This window comes from Parus major, chromosome 2, assembly GCF_001522545.3.
Source record: "Parus major isolate Abel chromosome 2, Parus_major1.1, whole genome shotgun sequence".
Taxonomy (NCBI): Eukaryota; Metazoa; Chordata; class Aves; order Passeriformes; family Paridae; genus Parus; species Parus major.
The window spans coordinates 115,388,200-115,403,676 of NC_031769.1; the positions used below are offsets into that span (position 1 = coordinate 115,388,200).

General features: G+C 35.6%; 1 protein-coding gene across 3 annotated transcripts in view; it reads left to right on the top strand.

Moving 5' to 3' along the window:
* NKAIN3 (sodium/potassium transporting ATPase interacting 3) overlaps window positions 1-15,477 on the top strand; it is a 335,000-nt gene that overhangs the window by 167,283 nt on the left and 152,240 nt on the right. For all 3 annotated transcript variants that reach the window (XM_015648896.3, XM_015648869.2, XM_015648887.2), the window contains exon 3: window positions 689-769. In XM_015648896.3, the coding sequence (XP_015504382.1) occupies window positions 689-769 (81 nt within the window). The remainder of the gene's footprint in view (window positions 1-688; window positions 770-15,477) is intronic.

Sequence of the window (15,477 nt, forward strand, 5' to 3'; positions counted from 1 at the left end):
GCTGTGGGTGATGTTTGAGTTCAATACAATGCTGGAGAAGCCAGAAGAGGTATGGATACATTCAGCTGTTAAGTGTGCTTTGCAGGATGAGATTCATGACAAAAAGCTTGCAGAAGTAGTGAGCTAATTTTAACGTAATAAAGTGCATTTTACTGTGAAAGACTCTCAAGAGATTATATTTACACCTTACCTATTTTTTTTTAAAGAAAAAAGTCTAGATTACCCGATCAATAGATCTTCTGTTTTGTTTGGTGGTGAATTTTTTTCTTGCATCTTTCTTCATAATATTTAAATGTTATTTCAATAATATTCACTTATTTAAGGTATTTTGCTCATCTGAAATTTTCTTTAAGAGAGCTAAATTATGATTTAAAAATTTCTCAGATTTGTCCCAAAGCTGGTGTTTCAGTCAGCATTTTAGACTTAACTGATATGAGTTGGATAGTGTAAAACTGTAAAGAGTAAATCTGTTTTATTGGTATTTATTTAGTACAGCAATGAATATTGAATTTGTAATTTCCGGCGGTTCTTAGGGGACTTCTGCAGGGGGAGCTCCTTTTCTGAACTCTCTGTTCTTGGCTGTTCCCAGAAGAAGAATGTTTATTGATATCAGTGTTTTATTATTGATCTGCTCAGTATGAAGTCGTTTCATCTTCATGTTTTATTTTTCTCTCTTTTTTGTGTTTAGTACACGGTGTGGACTGCCCTGTGGGTCACCTGGAATGTTTTCATTATCTGCTTCTATCTGGAAGTAGGCGGGCTTTCTAAGGTAGGTCACTTATCCTTTTTCAGGTTTATGGGAGGGTGTTTCAACAGCAGGACTCTCAGATTTTGGAAGACTGGAACCACAGAGGAAAAATGTGGTTGTTTGAACATCCAGTTTGATCTTCAGCATTCCCCTCCAACAAGAATAGTAATGTTTGAACTTCTCCCTGCTAGTAAACAGCCACAGGTTTGAAGTACATAAATGCAATGAATCTGAATTACAGTTGCCTTCTGAAGTACCATCCCAAGGTGAAAGGTGGGAAGTATTCAGTTGTAAATTTGAGGTCCTTTTTGATTCTTGAAAAGCAGGCACTGTATTTTTGTTGAATTTTCAAGTGTGTGTAAAAAATGTGAATTTCCAAGACTACTTTGAAAAAAAATTACTAAGAAGGTTAATGTCATAAATTGTTGAGCAAATTGATCTCACAGTAAGAATGTTAATTCTTTATAAAAAAGAACAAATGGCAAAGGATGACTTTTGTCACATCTGAATAAAACTTTCCATTACATGACACTCAGTGCTCTAGGTCACCAATTCTTTATTCAATCCTCTGACTAGAGCAGAAATGTTTGCTTGAATTATCGAGAGATGTGCAATTGTTCAAGGTGTCCCTTATGTTAGCACAGGTTGTGTTTAGTGTTGTATCTGCAGGGAGTTTCAAACAACACCTTCTGGTTTTTATCCCCCAGTTGGACACAGATGATATAGATCTTGGTTTACCACATTTACCACATTTAAATGATTCCAGGCACAGTCTGCCCATGGCTCATGCTGATCCCAGCATTGTTAATAGAATAAATGCCACTGTTACTGGTTGTAGATTTAATGATATGAACTGCATTACTGTTAATTCATGCAATAATTTTAGAGAATGCAGTCCTGTGCAATGTGCTCTGGGAAAACCCTGCTTGAGCAGGGAGGCTGGACCAGATGACCCACTGTGGACCTTTCCAACCTGACCCATTCTGTGATTCTGTGAATTGTTTACTCCACTCAGTCCAGAGTGGAACATTTCTGAGCTATGTACCTGCTAGCATTAAAGCTTCTAGCTTTTGGTTGACAATAAACAGAAAATTGATGAAACCAATTTAATAAGAAATAAGATTTCATTTACTCAGTAGAAATTCCATTTAAATTTAAGCTTTCAGCGATAGGTTCCTTTGGTGATAAAAATTCATAATGAAAAGCTGTAACAGTTTATTTTTCCTTCAAATATGTAGCTTGTGAGAAGTCACAGGCTTGATAAAGAAATTAGTACACTTCATAGATGATCAAAATAAATGATCCTTATGGTATGTTCTGACTTAAAAATCTAGTACATGAACAGAAGAGCAACACATAGAAATGATGAATAGGCAAATAATTGTTCATTCTTATGATACATAGAGGTTGTATACTTTTATTCAGTTAGGTCATGTCTGTTTTCATAGTGACTATTATATTTTATGTATAAATATATTTATCTAAGGGCCTAGGAAGTGAAGCAAAACTTTTAGTCTGACCCTTGAATTTGTTTGCAAAGGATTCTGATCATATCCTCAGTTAAGAGGTTTATAAATCAGCAGGTGTGAATTGAAATCCTTCATCTTCCAGTTTCACTTCTGTGTTTCACTTTTTGCTCTTCTTACTTAACGTGAATGACAAATCACAATGCAAAGAAATTGTACCAAAAATACTGCTTGGCAGTTGACAAAACTCCCTTTTATTAGTGTATAGTTCAGTTAATCTCAACATTTTTGTGGAACTTTTGTCTTGTGGTTTATAATTACATTTGAAAAGTATTTCTCCATGAAGTGATGGACACAAATTATTGTCATGGAAGTTAACTGCTCTTGTATAAATTATGCCAAAGGTATGAGTATCAAGACCAGCTTAGCAATGATAGAATTAATTATTTTCAGTACATCACGGTATTTTGGGTCTATTTATTGGTCTTTCTGAAAATTATGTTAGATATGATGAGGCCATCAAGAGACTTTTTGCCCCATATGCATAAAATCCTGGGTATTTACCATTTGGTTAATATGTCTCACCAGCTTTAATTGGGACCCACATTTTATCCAAGATGCTAGTTAAAAAAATTCAGCATTTCTTCCATTAATATGTTCCTGTGCTGTCAGACATGATAGAAAAGTGCTGTTCTCTGAGTACATTAGTGTGGTTGGGAAATCAAACACCATAATAAGCTTTCCAAGTATGGCTATTTATTCAGCATTGAAATCTTGGCAGGCAATATTTGCTTTTTTTTACTTCCTATTGTTCTATTTTTCCATTAAAAAAAAAAAATAAAAAGAAGCTGTGTCTCTGAAATGAATACAGATTGATTACAATTTTAAACTTCTGTTGACATACTATCAGGGAAAATTGTAGTGCTGTCTGGCAGGTGATTTCTGTTGGCTTGTTTGTTTTTCAGCAGTACCATGTTTGTATTTGCTTTGACCAGAATGAGGTAGCTCTTGCTTGAATTGAGTCCTCAATCATGAATGCTTCAGAAAATTCTAACTTGGTACTATTATAAATGGTAATTTTAATTCAATACCTGCCCATGGAGTATCCATATAATGCAGAGAGACTTTTCAAATGTCATAACAGAAATCCACCACTGCTGAAATTTTGCTCAGATCTTATTTTTGAAGTGGGGAGGAGGATCTCCTTTGAATATTCACTGTTTGAATTCTGCCAGGAAGTACTACTGCAGTTAATGAAAAATTTGAATGAGAATACAAAGGACATAGGTAACCTACTCCTGTTTACTGTAAAAGTTTGAAACATTTTCCCTTAAATTACCTTCAGTTAAAATTTTCTTGATAAACTAAGCACCCTCCAATAGCTAGGCTGTGGTGATTAAGGCAGTCTTCTGGGAAAAGGATGATATAGCTTCAAGTCATCTTGGGTGCAAAAGGGAAATAAACACAGCTCTCCCACTGCCAGCTGTTGTCAGTAGAAATCTAACGAGCAACTGTTCCCTCTTTAACTGCCTTATAAACAACATAGAGGTCAAGATCCTTTTTCACTTACGTTAAAGATGTGCAAATGAAGTTGTAATGCTTTTTTTCAGGGCTAAAAAAATTGTATTTGATCATAAATAGAAGAAGTATACCTATATACACCTTTTTTATTTGTATTATTTTTTCCTGATTTTAGCAGCAATGAAACTGCCTATATGAAATAAATGAAATTTTCCTGTCTTTTTTCATTTGCTACTTCTCTGAAATTGGAAACATAATTTTTAGTGCTAACCATTCCATATGAGAGAAACAAAGCTGTTATTATAACATGACCTTTTAATTCTGCACTGCAGGATGACAGCTTGCTACATCCATACATAAACTCATTAATTGTTTTGATCTCATTCTGTGTCTTGAAATGAAGTTCTAATGTCACATTCCAGAGTATAGACAATTTAAAACATGTAGACAAAACCACAAACTTCTTTTCTGAAGTTTTGTGCTAATTGTGGACCACATAATTTCTAATGTGTATAAGCCATCCCTCCATCTGCAGCAATACATGGTGTTATGTACTCTTGTACAAAGGAGTCTTCATCTGTTTAGAGTATACATGTAGACAACATTAATAACTATGTTGTTTACATCCCTCCAATGTTTCAGATCCAATATGAAAATAGCTGTTTTCATTTGTATTTATCATTTGCTATTCCAATTTTTTTTTAAAAAAAGACCATTTTTCTACTGCTTTTGTATTTGTGAGTTACTGGCATTTCTTTCCATGTGTTAAAACCATTATTTGTAAATGTATAGCAGCACTGATGTACTGTTTCCTGTTGTTTCATATACCTTACCTAAGCAGCTGGGGAACACTAATGAACCCTTTTATTTTTCTAGGATATTTCTGCTTGTCCTGCATGGCTTTTCCATGGCATGCTTCTTTTCTGTGAACCATGCCTCACTCTGTATTTAAGTTTTACTCTCAAAATTGAACTCTGTGTCAACTGACTCTTCTAATATTTTTGGCCAAGGATTTGCCTGACACACACTCATATATTCAGTAGGAAACTATTTCTAAATAGTTTATATTTATTATCTTGTCGTTAGTTTTACATGTTAAGTGAATGTGAGCTCTCTGTTATGCCTGTGGCACCAACTTTTCCCTGAAGCTGTAGGAAGTCTTGCTTATGTCACTAAATGAAAAAAATATCTTTTCATGTGTTTTTTCCTAGTAATATTTACTTTGGTCAATGGATGATCAAAGTTTTTAGGGCTCCCATCCAGCTTTATTAAGCTGGAGACAGAACTATAAGCCAAATTATTATGTGGACCTGTAGTTGGAGGATAGAATTATCTGATGAAATTAATGATTTCTTCCATTTGAGGAAAAAATGAACTAATAATTTGCTTATTACAATGTTGAGAAACTGGAAACCTAGCGCTCTTTTCCAAACAAAATGTTGTATATCAGAATGAGGGTTAATTATGTGGACTTTATACTGGCTGCTTGTGAAATCAAATTTATTCCATCTGGTGCATGTCAGTCAATCCTTAATTGTTGTGCAATTATATCTAATCATCTCAAATGGAGTAAGTTAAGCTCAGAAACAATGCTAATTTGTATTAATAGAGATGTAATGGTGTATGCTTGGGCTTGTGTCTTTTTTTTTTTAATGTGAAATGAGAACATTGGTTGAATTTACATTAACAATATGAAAGAAAAAGTGATTCTCTTTCTAACTTGTGCTGATATAAGTGAGAAAACAGAGACCATTATTTTGGGTTAATTATCATCATAATTAGCTTCACAGAATTACCCTTTCCAAAAATCTCAGGGACAAAGTTGGCAGCATCCATAAAACCTATATGGAAATTCAGTAGATGGAGGATAAAGGATTTCCTTAGTCTAGGCAGGTCATTGTGCATCTACTCACATGTAAGTGACTTTTATGTGGAGGAACATTTTTTCATATCCACTGGGAAGAAGAGCAAGAAATAATTTGCTGAGCATGTGGCAAAGAAGATTTGGTTGGAGGTCAGGAGAAGCTTTTTAATAATAAGGACACTGAAGAGAATCTAAAGCTGTTACAAAGCCTGAGTAATGGACAGCTCTTCTACTTCACTGTTTTTGATCTACAGAAACAAGCCTCTGTCAAGATAAAAACCTGAGTGTTCATGGATGGCTTAGGGTAGGAGTGTTTACATGCAAAAAAATGTGTACAAAATCTCATCTTAATTACGACTCTTAAGCATTTCCTCGTGTCTATCATTCCAGCTGGGGAGCTTGGGGTATCTCTGGCTTTTCTCCCCAGAGGGTGTGTAGGGACACAGAAAACAGGGTACCAAGTCTCCTGGGAGGCTGACAGCAGGTTTTGGGTGTGCACAGGTGGGGTTTTGCTGTTCATCTGTGTGACAAGAAGAGGGAGACAATGCTGTCATTGCTGCTCACTCTTGGTAGAGATTAGATTTCTGTTATAGACAAAACTCAAGTGCTGTCTGTTTGATTGATGGATCTTCAGTTGAACACAAATCATTGCCTTCACTGAGAGCAAAGCAAGAATGATAACAGTGTATTTCTTTGGTGCTGTACATACTGTATACATTCATGTACAGCTAGCTGAGAATTTCTTCCCACACACCTCTTATTCCTCATCACATCTTTTTGATCACCATCTCTCTTGGGAGACTTCACACCCTCAGCTTCTAATTCTCCTCACTACTGGGTGTTTGTTTGCTCCAGCTGATGCCATCAGCTGCTACCAGCTGAGATGTGCACAGTAATGGATCATGCTGAAGCACTGGATGTGGCTGTAGGCCTGTTGCAGTTTCTAAATATTACAAATTACTAATTTTATAGCAGTAGTTAAATGTAATCTCTGTGGAGCATATGCACTAGTAAAATTCAACTTGCAGAAATTAAACCTGATGGAAGGCTGGGTTTGTTTCCTTGAGGCTTGGACTCCCTCACCTTCTCCTCCTTCCTCTTCCTTATTATTCCCAAAGGGTTTAAAAACTTATTGTTTTGTAAATAATGCTCCAGAATCTTCTCTGACATTAAAAATGTACTTTAATAAGTAGAGTTAAGATAATATAAAGCAAAAACCAGATCAAATAAAAGTTTTAATGCTTGTATCATATAATCCGTTTAACTCCCTTGGCATTTACCCTTTCTTTGAACCAGGTCTCAGAAATTTGTTTGTTTTCTTTTTAAAAATGGTTTTAGACCCAGTTGCCTCTTTTTAGTTTTTCTTGTGCCCTTCCCTACAGTAGAGGTTCCACTGAAATGTGTTTGCTAAAATATGAACCTCTCATATAACCTTCCTTATTCAAGTTGCTCCTCCCATCCTGCTGCTCTCTCACTATAAAAAGAAATAATCTCCAGGTTCAATTGTATTTAATACTTTACCATAATGTTCTGCTCAAACAGCAACCTTTTGAATTTTTAATTACTTTGGCAATAAACCTGGAAACCAATTTACTGTGAAGTTATGCAGTGTAATATTGAACAGAAACAACATTTCAGCACTTCAGAATAATGGCTCTGGCCTTGGCTGGTGTTAGGTACCGTTAATCATAGATTAACATGTTGTTGGGGTGCCTTTCAATGGTATTTGCAAACAGTATTTTTTGATGTTGTGTTAGGCTGACAAAAGTACGTGCAGGAGCAGAAAATGTGTGTGGTAGTTTCTGTATAGAATACAATGACTGTTTCCATGAAAAGTTAGAGCAGAATTAGCTATGAACCATGAATTCATAATGATGAAGCTATGGAAAATAGCATTTTCTTCTTATTTGCAATTTAAATGTCTCAAACAAAAAAGGTGACTTACAAAAAATTACTTAATATGTGCTCTTTAAAAAAAATAAAAAAGAAAAGGAAGAAAAGGAAATTGAAGAGCAAAAAGATGTGAATCTATTGTAGTTGAAGAGACTTTGTGGCTGTTTAGTTGAAGAGACTTTGATGTTCCAGATTTCATGTTCCAAAATTAATTTGTTCAGTCTGTTTTACTCTACTCAGTAAAGGTGTCGTATTGTGTAAGATGTAATGAAAAATATGCTTATTCTTGCAAAGAGAGTTAACATGCACTAGCTTCATGTCACTATTTGAGCATAAGGTCATTCTGGGAAAAGGCTTATGTAGAATACATGGGACACAGATAAATGCCAGTGAAACCACAAAATGTGTCGTTCTGATGTTAATTAGTTTGTTTAGGTGATACAATCACATTGCTGAACAACTTAATCAGGAGTACATTCCAGATGGTGCAAAAATTTTATATCCTTTCAGGTGACATTTACAGTGGTTCAATTTATTATATACAATGAGCATTATTAAAATAGGTGTTTTAATCAGAACTGGTTTTCTTTTACAACCACTAATGATGCAAAAGTATAATGTTGATAACTGGACTGAAGGATACTATCTTAATTGGTTTGAATAACTGAGGTAATATCTCTGTGGGTTTTCTAATAATCCATTTAATACCATTAATATTAAATGGCTATGGGAATAATGGGTATAATATATCTGTTTAGCTAAGAGCTGCACAGATAAATTTATTAACATAAATATCAAGTCATATTTGTTTGAGGTCATTGGCTTAATTTTTAGGGTGTTTAAGTTTTTTAAAAGGAAAAAAAAACCTAAAATGTTGGCTTATAGCAAGGAGGTAAGTAAGTCAAATGGCTTGCAATATTTCTCCAAAGAGATCTTTTCCTATGAAAAAGTATTCCTGTGATTCAGGGATCCATGCTGCAATGACTAGAGATGCAGAGAGGGTAAATCCTGCATTCCTAGGGTTTGTGTCTGATGCCCATTGCAAAAGGCCTGAAAAAGTCATGGGTATTTACATGTAGAATGAAGAACACACAGAATAAGGAATAAGGGAATACAAGAGCAGGAAGGACCATCTAGTCATCTATTCTAACCTTGTGTTTCTGAAATAAGTTGAACTGTTCATGGACTGATGAAAGGGAATTTCCCTGAGTTGTGATTTGGTTGTAAACAAGTATGACACGCTCTTCTGCAGGTAACAGTGATCTTAGATGTCATTACTCAGGGGATTATTTAATCTAATTATTGACATTTGGATATGTTTTGTAGTGATTATTATGCTCTTTTTGTAGAAATGGGAAGGCTGTTGCTGGTATTTCATTATCTTCTTGGCAAATGTGATGCCCTTCAGATAAAACTTCAGTGAAATATATTTTGATTATTTCTTTAATCATATTCTTGTTTAGACATTAGATCAACCACATCTGCTGTCTGTCCTGCAACTTCTGAGATGAGTGACTGCTGTGTAGAGATGCTGACCCATATGTAAAGCAGTTTACTTATTTTAGTGCTACTACCAGATCTATTTGTTGCCTGCTAAGGTCAAATGTTTTTTGATAAAAATTTCTGTACTGCTGTAGTGTGTCCTTTGGGATTTTAGTTCTGACAATTGCCAAGTAAGAACTTCTTCCTGATTATAGGAAAATCTGTCATTTCATCAGTCTTCTGATGAAGATTTAATTATTTAATTGATGTCTAGTTTGAAAACACTTTAGCTGTTTTGAAGGGAGTTTTACACTGATTCATAGGTTGTTTGCTTGGGGTTTTTTCTTCTGTTAGAAGACAATGCTTGTTAAGAAAAAAATGTAATTTTAAGTAATTATTTTTTGTACTAGTTTGTACATGAGACAGTCCTTGTACCTTGATGAAAGTATTGGTCACTTGTTGCTGCTGACAGTAGAATCTGTAAAGGTTATTTTCATAAATTTTGATGCTGAATCTCATGGGATTTTCAAGTATGCTACCATGTTTCTCGTGGGACTTCATAACTGTAAATCTTTGAATCATTAAGGTTGGAAAATACTTCCTAGGTCATCAAGTTCAATCATTAACCCAGCACTGCCAGATCTACCACTAAACCATGTCCCCAAGGCCCACATGGACACATTTCTTGAACGCTTCCAAGGACAGTGATTCCACCACTTCCCTGACAACTTCACTTCCCTTGACAACTTCACTTCCCTTGACAACTCCATGAGTGAAGAATTTTCTCCTAATATCCCATCTAAATCTCACCTGGCATAGCTTGAGGCCATTTCCTTTTGTCACTTTTACCAGGGAGAAGAGACCGACCCTCACTTGACTGCAGTCTGTTTTCAGGTAGTTGCAGAGTATGATAAGGTCTCCCCTGAGCTTCTTTTTATCCAGCTCTTCATTGGACTTGTGATCCAGATCTTTCGTTGGCTTTGTTGTCCTTTTTTGGACTCACTCCAGCACCTCAATGTCCTTCTTGAATTGAGCAGCACAGAATTTAACACAGCACTCAAGGTTTGGTCTCACCAGTGCTGAGCAGAGGGGGCCAATTGCTGTGCTGGTCCTGCTCACCAAATCATTTCTGATCCAAGCCAGGATGCCACTGGCCTTCTTGGCTCAAGTTCAGTCAGCTGCTGACCAGCACTCCCAGGTCCTTTTCCACTGGGCAGATTTCCAGCCACTCTGCCCCAGCCTGTAGAGCTGCCTGGGGTTGTTGTGACCCAAGGGCAGGACCCTGTGCTTGGCCTTGTCAAACCCCATAAAAATGGCCTAGGCCCATCCATCCAGTCTGTCCAGACCTTTCTCTAGATATTATTTAGATGCATTAACATGGGCTTATTTTTGAACTGTAAAAGAAAAACAAGAAGCAGGTTATTGTTTATCGTCTCTAGATGTCATCCAGGTGATTTCTTACATCCTTTGGGACATATAAACTCTAATTTAGAGGAAAAGCAAGGGAGAAACCTTGTTTTACTTTCCATAGATCTGCATTTGACAGCTAAGGAGATTTTTCCTGACTGTACAGATTCCCTATATCCCCTCAGAGTTTTCCTTATTCTCCCTTTTTTAGTGTCTTGTAGACACTTGTCTTGTAGATGTACATAATCCTTTGCTTTTCCTTTAACTTTTTTTGTTAACATGCTCCTTAAATTACTTCTGTCCCAAAGTCTGGTGATGTAATTTTGCCTTTGTTTTTTACAAACCTTGTAGCTATGATGTTCCTACCTAAACCTGACTTTCACCAGATGTTTCAAAAGAGCAGGTGGAAGAAAAAAAATTGCCCTTCAGCTCCTCTTAAGTGTTTCTTTCTGGGTGGAGAATATGGCAGTGCTCCTGCTTTTACTCCCCATATTAATTTCTTCTGAAGGCTTCAGCAAACAAACAGCTCTGGTTCAACAGCATAACCTTGGGTAAGCCTTAAATGTATTTCCAACATGTCTGTTTCGGCAATTTTTTCTTCTTTTGTAGAATGCTTAATGTTTGTGTTGTGTTAAATTGTCTTAATTGGAAGAAGGTTTTTGATTCTGTAAGGTCATAGGAAGAATTCTCTTAATCTTTGTGGTTTGAATCTTGGAGCAAGTTTACCTCCTAAATCTGGTTTTCATGTAATAATTTATTTAACCTCTATACGGTGAATGGGCTTTGAGAACTCCTTTTCAATTGCACAAGGGAATTGGAGGGATTGTTCCTTGTCTAGGTTATTATACTCTCTTTCTGTTTCAGCTGTCCTTCAGGGAAATTCCTTGCTCATGTTGATGATGTGACTGAATTTATTATTCATGAGTATTAGAATTCCTTTGAGCAGACTTCTTCAGTTTGGATTAATGGGGAAAGGGTGAGAGAATGCTATTGGGGATTTAGCTGCCCTCCTGCCCTTTGCTTTGCTAGGAGGTTTATTGTCTGAGTGGCTTTAGTATAGCAGGGATAATGCCAGGTCTTCTTGACCTATTCAGTCAAATGGGGAAGGCAGAAATGTTGGAAGAGAAGTCACAGGGATGGCAGCAGTGCCTGACTAACACTGTCTTCCAAGGGCAAATGCTGCTTGTGAGTGATTTGATTGTCTCTGTGTCATAGCAGCATTGCATTCTCTACATTTAGATTCATTCTCTGCTTATATCTTTAGAGAGCATGTAGAAGCTCTTTAAAATGTTGTTTTGAACGAAGTATTCTATTCCAGGGGGAGAATATGTTATACCCATCTGCTGAGAATTGCTGCTCTGTGTTACTGTGTTATTGGGTTACCATGCCACAGTACACAGTTCTTTTTCCTTTTTTTTTTTTGCGGGGGGAGTTTCTTGGTAGATCAAGAGCTCATGCTTCCTTGGTAGATCAAAAGCTCTTGTTGATTTGGAAGTTTTGGCTGAAGATTTTCCTTGTTTACTGCAAAAACGTTTGAAGGCTTGGATACTTTTTATGCTGAGACAGTTCAAACTCTCTGAACTGCCTACTGAAGTCTGTCTAGTTCTGCTTCAAGGGACATAGGTGTTATTCCTCAACCCATAATTACTTATTTGCAGATATAACACAGTTGATTCATTTTACTTTTACTTTCTGTGAATTATCAGTGATATTTAGATTTCTTTCAGCTTTCTTTTAATTCAGTTTAGTAATTTTCCTGTTTAATCAGACATGACCAAACTACCACCCAACAGATTATTTTCTTTCTGATCCACGTCATCTTGACTAAATTGATGTTTCTTTATCTGTTACCAGGACATTCACAAGTCCCCTTATTTTTTTCCATTTCAAAGGTGGGCTGTTGGATAAAAGACTATAGTCAGTGAGGAAAAAACTATGTCTGTGTCCATCTGTGAAGGAACTGATTTTCACAAAATCTTCATCTCAAACACACTTGTACGTTGTTTAGCTTCAGATTAGTTCATGCTGTGTTGGCACCATTTTCATATGCTTCACATCTACCCTGATTTGCCACTTTTGTTTGCTTCAGGGTATCTTCCATCCTTATGCCTTGTTTTTCACATGAGGTAGCTATTTTTATTCTTAAATGTTCTGGCCATGTGGATATTGTGTACTCTGAAAGCTATAGCACAATCAGTGTAAACAATTAATTTGGAAAAGCCAAAATTTATTAATAATCACTTTTTAATTGTTACTTCCTGATATTTTTTTATCTATTTTATGTTTAGTTTTTGCATATATTTTATTCTTATGAATCAGTTGACTACCTGATTAGTTAAAAGTATACTTTATATAATGGTTTAAGAGCTGTCATTCCTTATGAAAATTCAAATAATTTTGTGGTGTCATTTTCTTTGTAGGCTTCTTACTTTACTCTGTTACAATATGCTAATCTTTGTGCAAATGTCTACATCTTAAAATATGCTTGGGACATGAATTTGCCTTGTTATAATACATGAAATAACCAAATGGTTTTAAAAGGCATTTAGAGAGTTTGAGAATGTTCCTAGATTTTAGTAATACTGTCAGTATCCTAGGATATTAATTTCTGAATGTCTAAGTAAGATCACTTTTTACATCTGTAGCTAGGCAGCTTGCTTAAATATCCCAGGATCATATTAACTTTTATCCAAACATTTTGTTTTCTAGAATGCAGTTTACAGATCTGTGTCATGACTTGTATTTCCTGTTTCCAGGCTCTATAATTTTGCTTGTGCCTGCCTACAATTTAATGGATTTTGTTTCGTTGATCCCAGCTTACCAAGTAGTCCAGATGGCCCTGTACAGCTGCCTGCCTTTTCATTATTTACCCTCCTCCCTCTCTGTGTGTCATCTGCAAATATATCCACTGCAAGCAGAGATTTTATATGTGCTTCTAGATCACTGATGACAATGTGGAATAACATCAGAACATGCATCAATCCCAAGGGAATCCTGCTAGAAACACTCTTATTCAGCTATGATTTTCCATTGAAAACTATGTTAATTAGCTAGCTTTCTATCTATTCATTTTTCAGTCCATTAAATTGTACTGCCATTCAATTTTTTTTTAATAAGCATTTTTTTTGAATGCCTTATAGATCTCTAAGTATATTAGCTACTTGCAACTCCTATCAACTCAGCATTTAACCTCTGGAACCAATGAAATAGAGTTTGTTTAACAGGTCCTAATGTGTTAAGAAATTATATTGACTGACATCAATTATACTGCTTTTGCTGGACCTCAAGCATGTTTTTAAGTCATTTTTCTTTTGTTTGCTTTGGGACTAAAGCTAGATTAATGATCCTTGAACCATTGCATGTTCATTTTCTGAATCTTTTATAGGCTTTAAAGTTTTTCAGTCTCATGCAGTTCCAGAGATTTATTTAAAATTAACTTATTTGCATTCATGGACCTCAATATCCAGAGCTTTAGTGTTGTTGCTAGCTGTCCAGGACTAAAGATTGCACATGAGTTATAAATTCATAGACCTCTTACTAATCGTTTAGAAGGTGCTTGTTCCTCCCCTTGTCATTCTTTACTGCAAAAACAAAACAAAACAAAACAAAAAGAATATATTAAAAATGCCTCTTTAAAAAAATCACAGTAAACATCTATTAGAAGGTCTTCTCTTGTTCCTAATAAGCTTAATGAACAACTTTTTACTGCCTTTAATCTTGCTTGCATGGATTCTACCTGACTTATTTTTCTTCACCGTTAAATATTCTCTATCTTCTAATTTATATTGACTGAAATCTTTTTGCTATTTTTATGCTTGTTTCTTGAGGAAAGAGATGACACAATAAGTGTATTTGGGTTTTGACTGACAGTGAATGCTTTTGTACCCATTGACAGAAAAATTCACAAAGGGTGAATGTTTCTTAATTAAATTTTTGTATTTATATGTTGTTAGAAATGATAAAAGGTATCCAGAAGAGGGTGGGTAAAAGGACTTTTCTTGCACCAAAGGAAACAAACATTGCTGCAATATCTTATAAGAAGCTCTATAGTTGCTGTCTTTACCAGAGGGAAGACCACAGTAGAGGAAAATGGAAAGAGAGATCCTTTTGTATTCCTTCCCAGTTTCTGTACATCACCCAAGGCATCCTAGTTCTGAACCTGGAACAGTCTTTAACTTACTGGACCTCCATGTCCACTCACCTAAAGTCTCCACAGCCATTCTTCCTGCATTGGGCCTAAACAAATTCTCTTTGAACAAATGTATTATCCCTCATTCAGAAGTATTTCCTGTGTTCTTACTGTGCACAAACTCTGCTTCAGAAAGGCAATGAGGGCATCACTCCTCCAATAAGCTGCTATAACCTGAAGCACATGGGGAGTGTGTGCAAATTACAGTGGTTATTGTCCTGCAACACTGTGTATTCCTACTGCTTTGATTTCTCTATGGGTGCTTTTTCTGCTGCTTCAGACACAAGATTAACTTAAAATGCATGACTGGTCTCATTAAACTCAATAAAATTGCTCACATGCTTACCATGCATTTAAGTAGTTTGCAGGATCAGCATTAAAATAAGAGGCAATCCATAGACCTCTCCACTTCTCATATATAAAGTTTGAGATGGGGAGGTGTCTAATATAAAAGCTGAAAAAAACCCTAGGAATTTATCAGGTACCAAAATCTTGTCTTAGGCAATGAAGTTGAAATTCTAAGGTTTGACATACAATGTGTTAAATAAGAGCTATGCATTGGTTTATCTGTATAATTCTCTTTGGGTATTATGCACATTACAATATTGCCTAATAGTTTCTCTTAACAGCCTTTTCAAGTAATCTTGGTTGCATTTGCTTGTATTGATCTTGTATATATTATTGTGGCACCTCTTCTGTGATTCTCTTGGGCTTTTGCTTTCTAACTTCTCCCAGCTGATAATAGGAGGTGAGAGAAATTCAATGAATTTGAGACAAAAAAATTCAGGGGAGGATATGTAGATGTATGAATTTTGTGTTTTGTGTTGGTTTTTTTTTAAGCAAATTTCTGCCTTAATTTACTATTTCGGTGCATTTCTGAAATATTCAGTATTTTAAAATACAAATT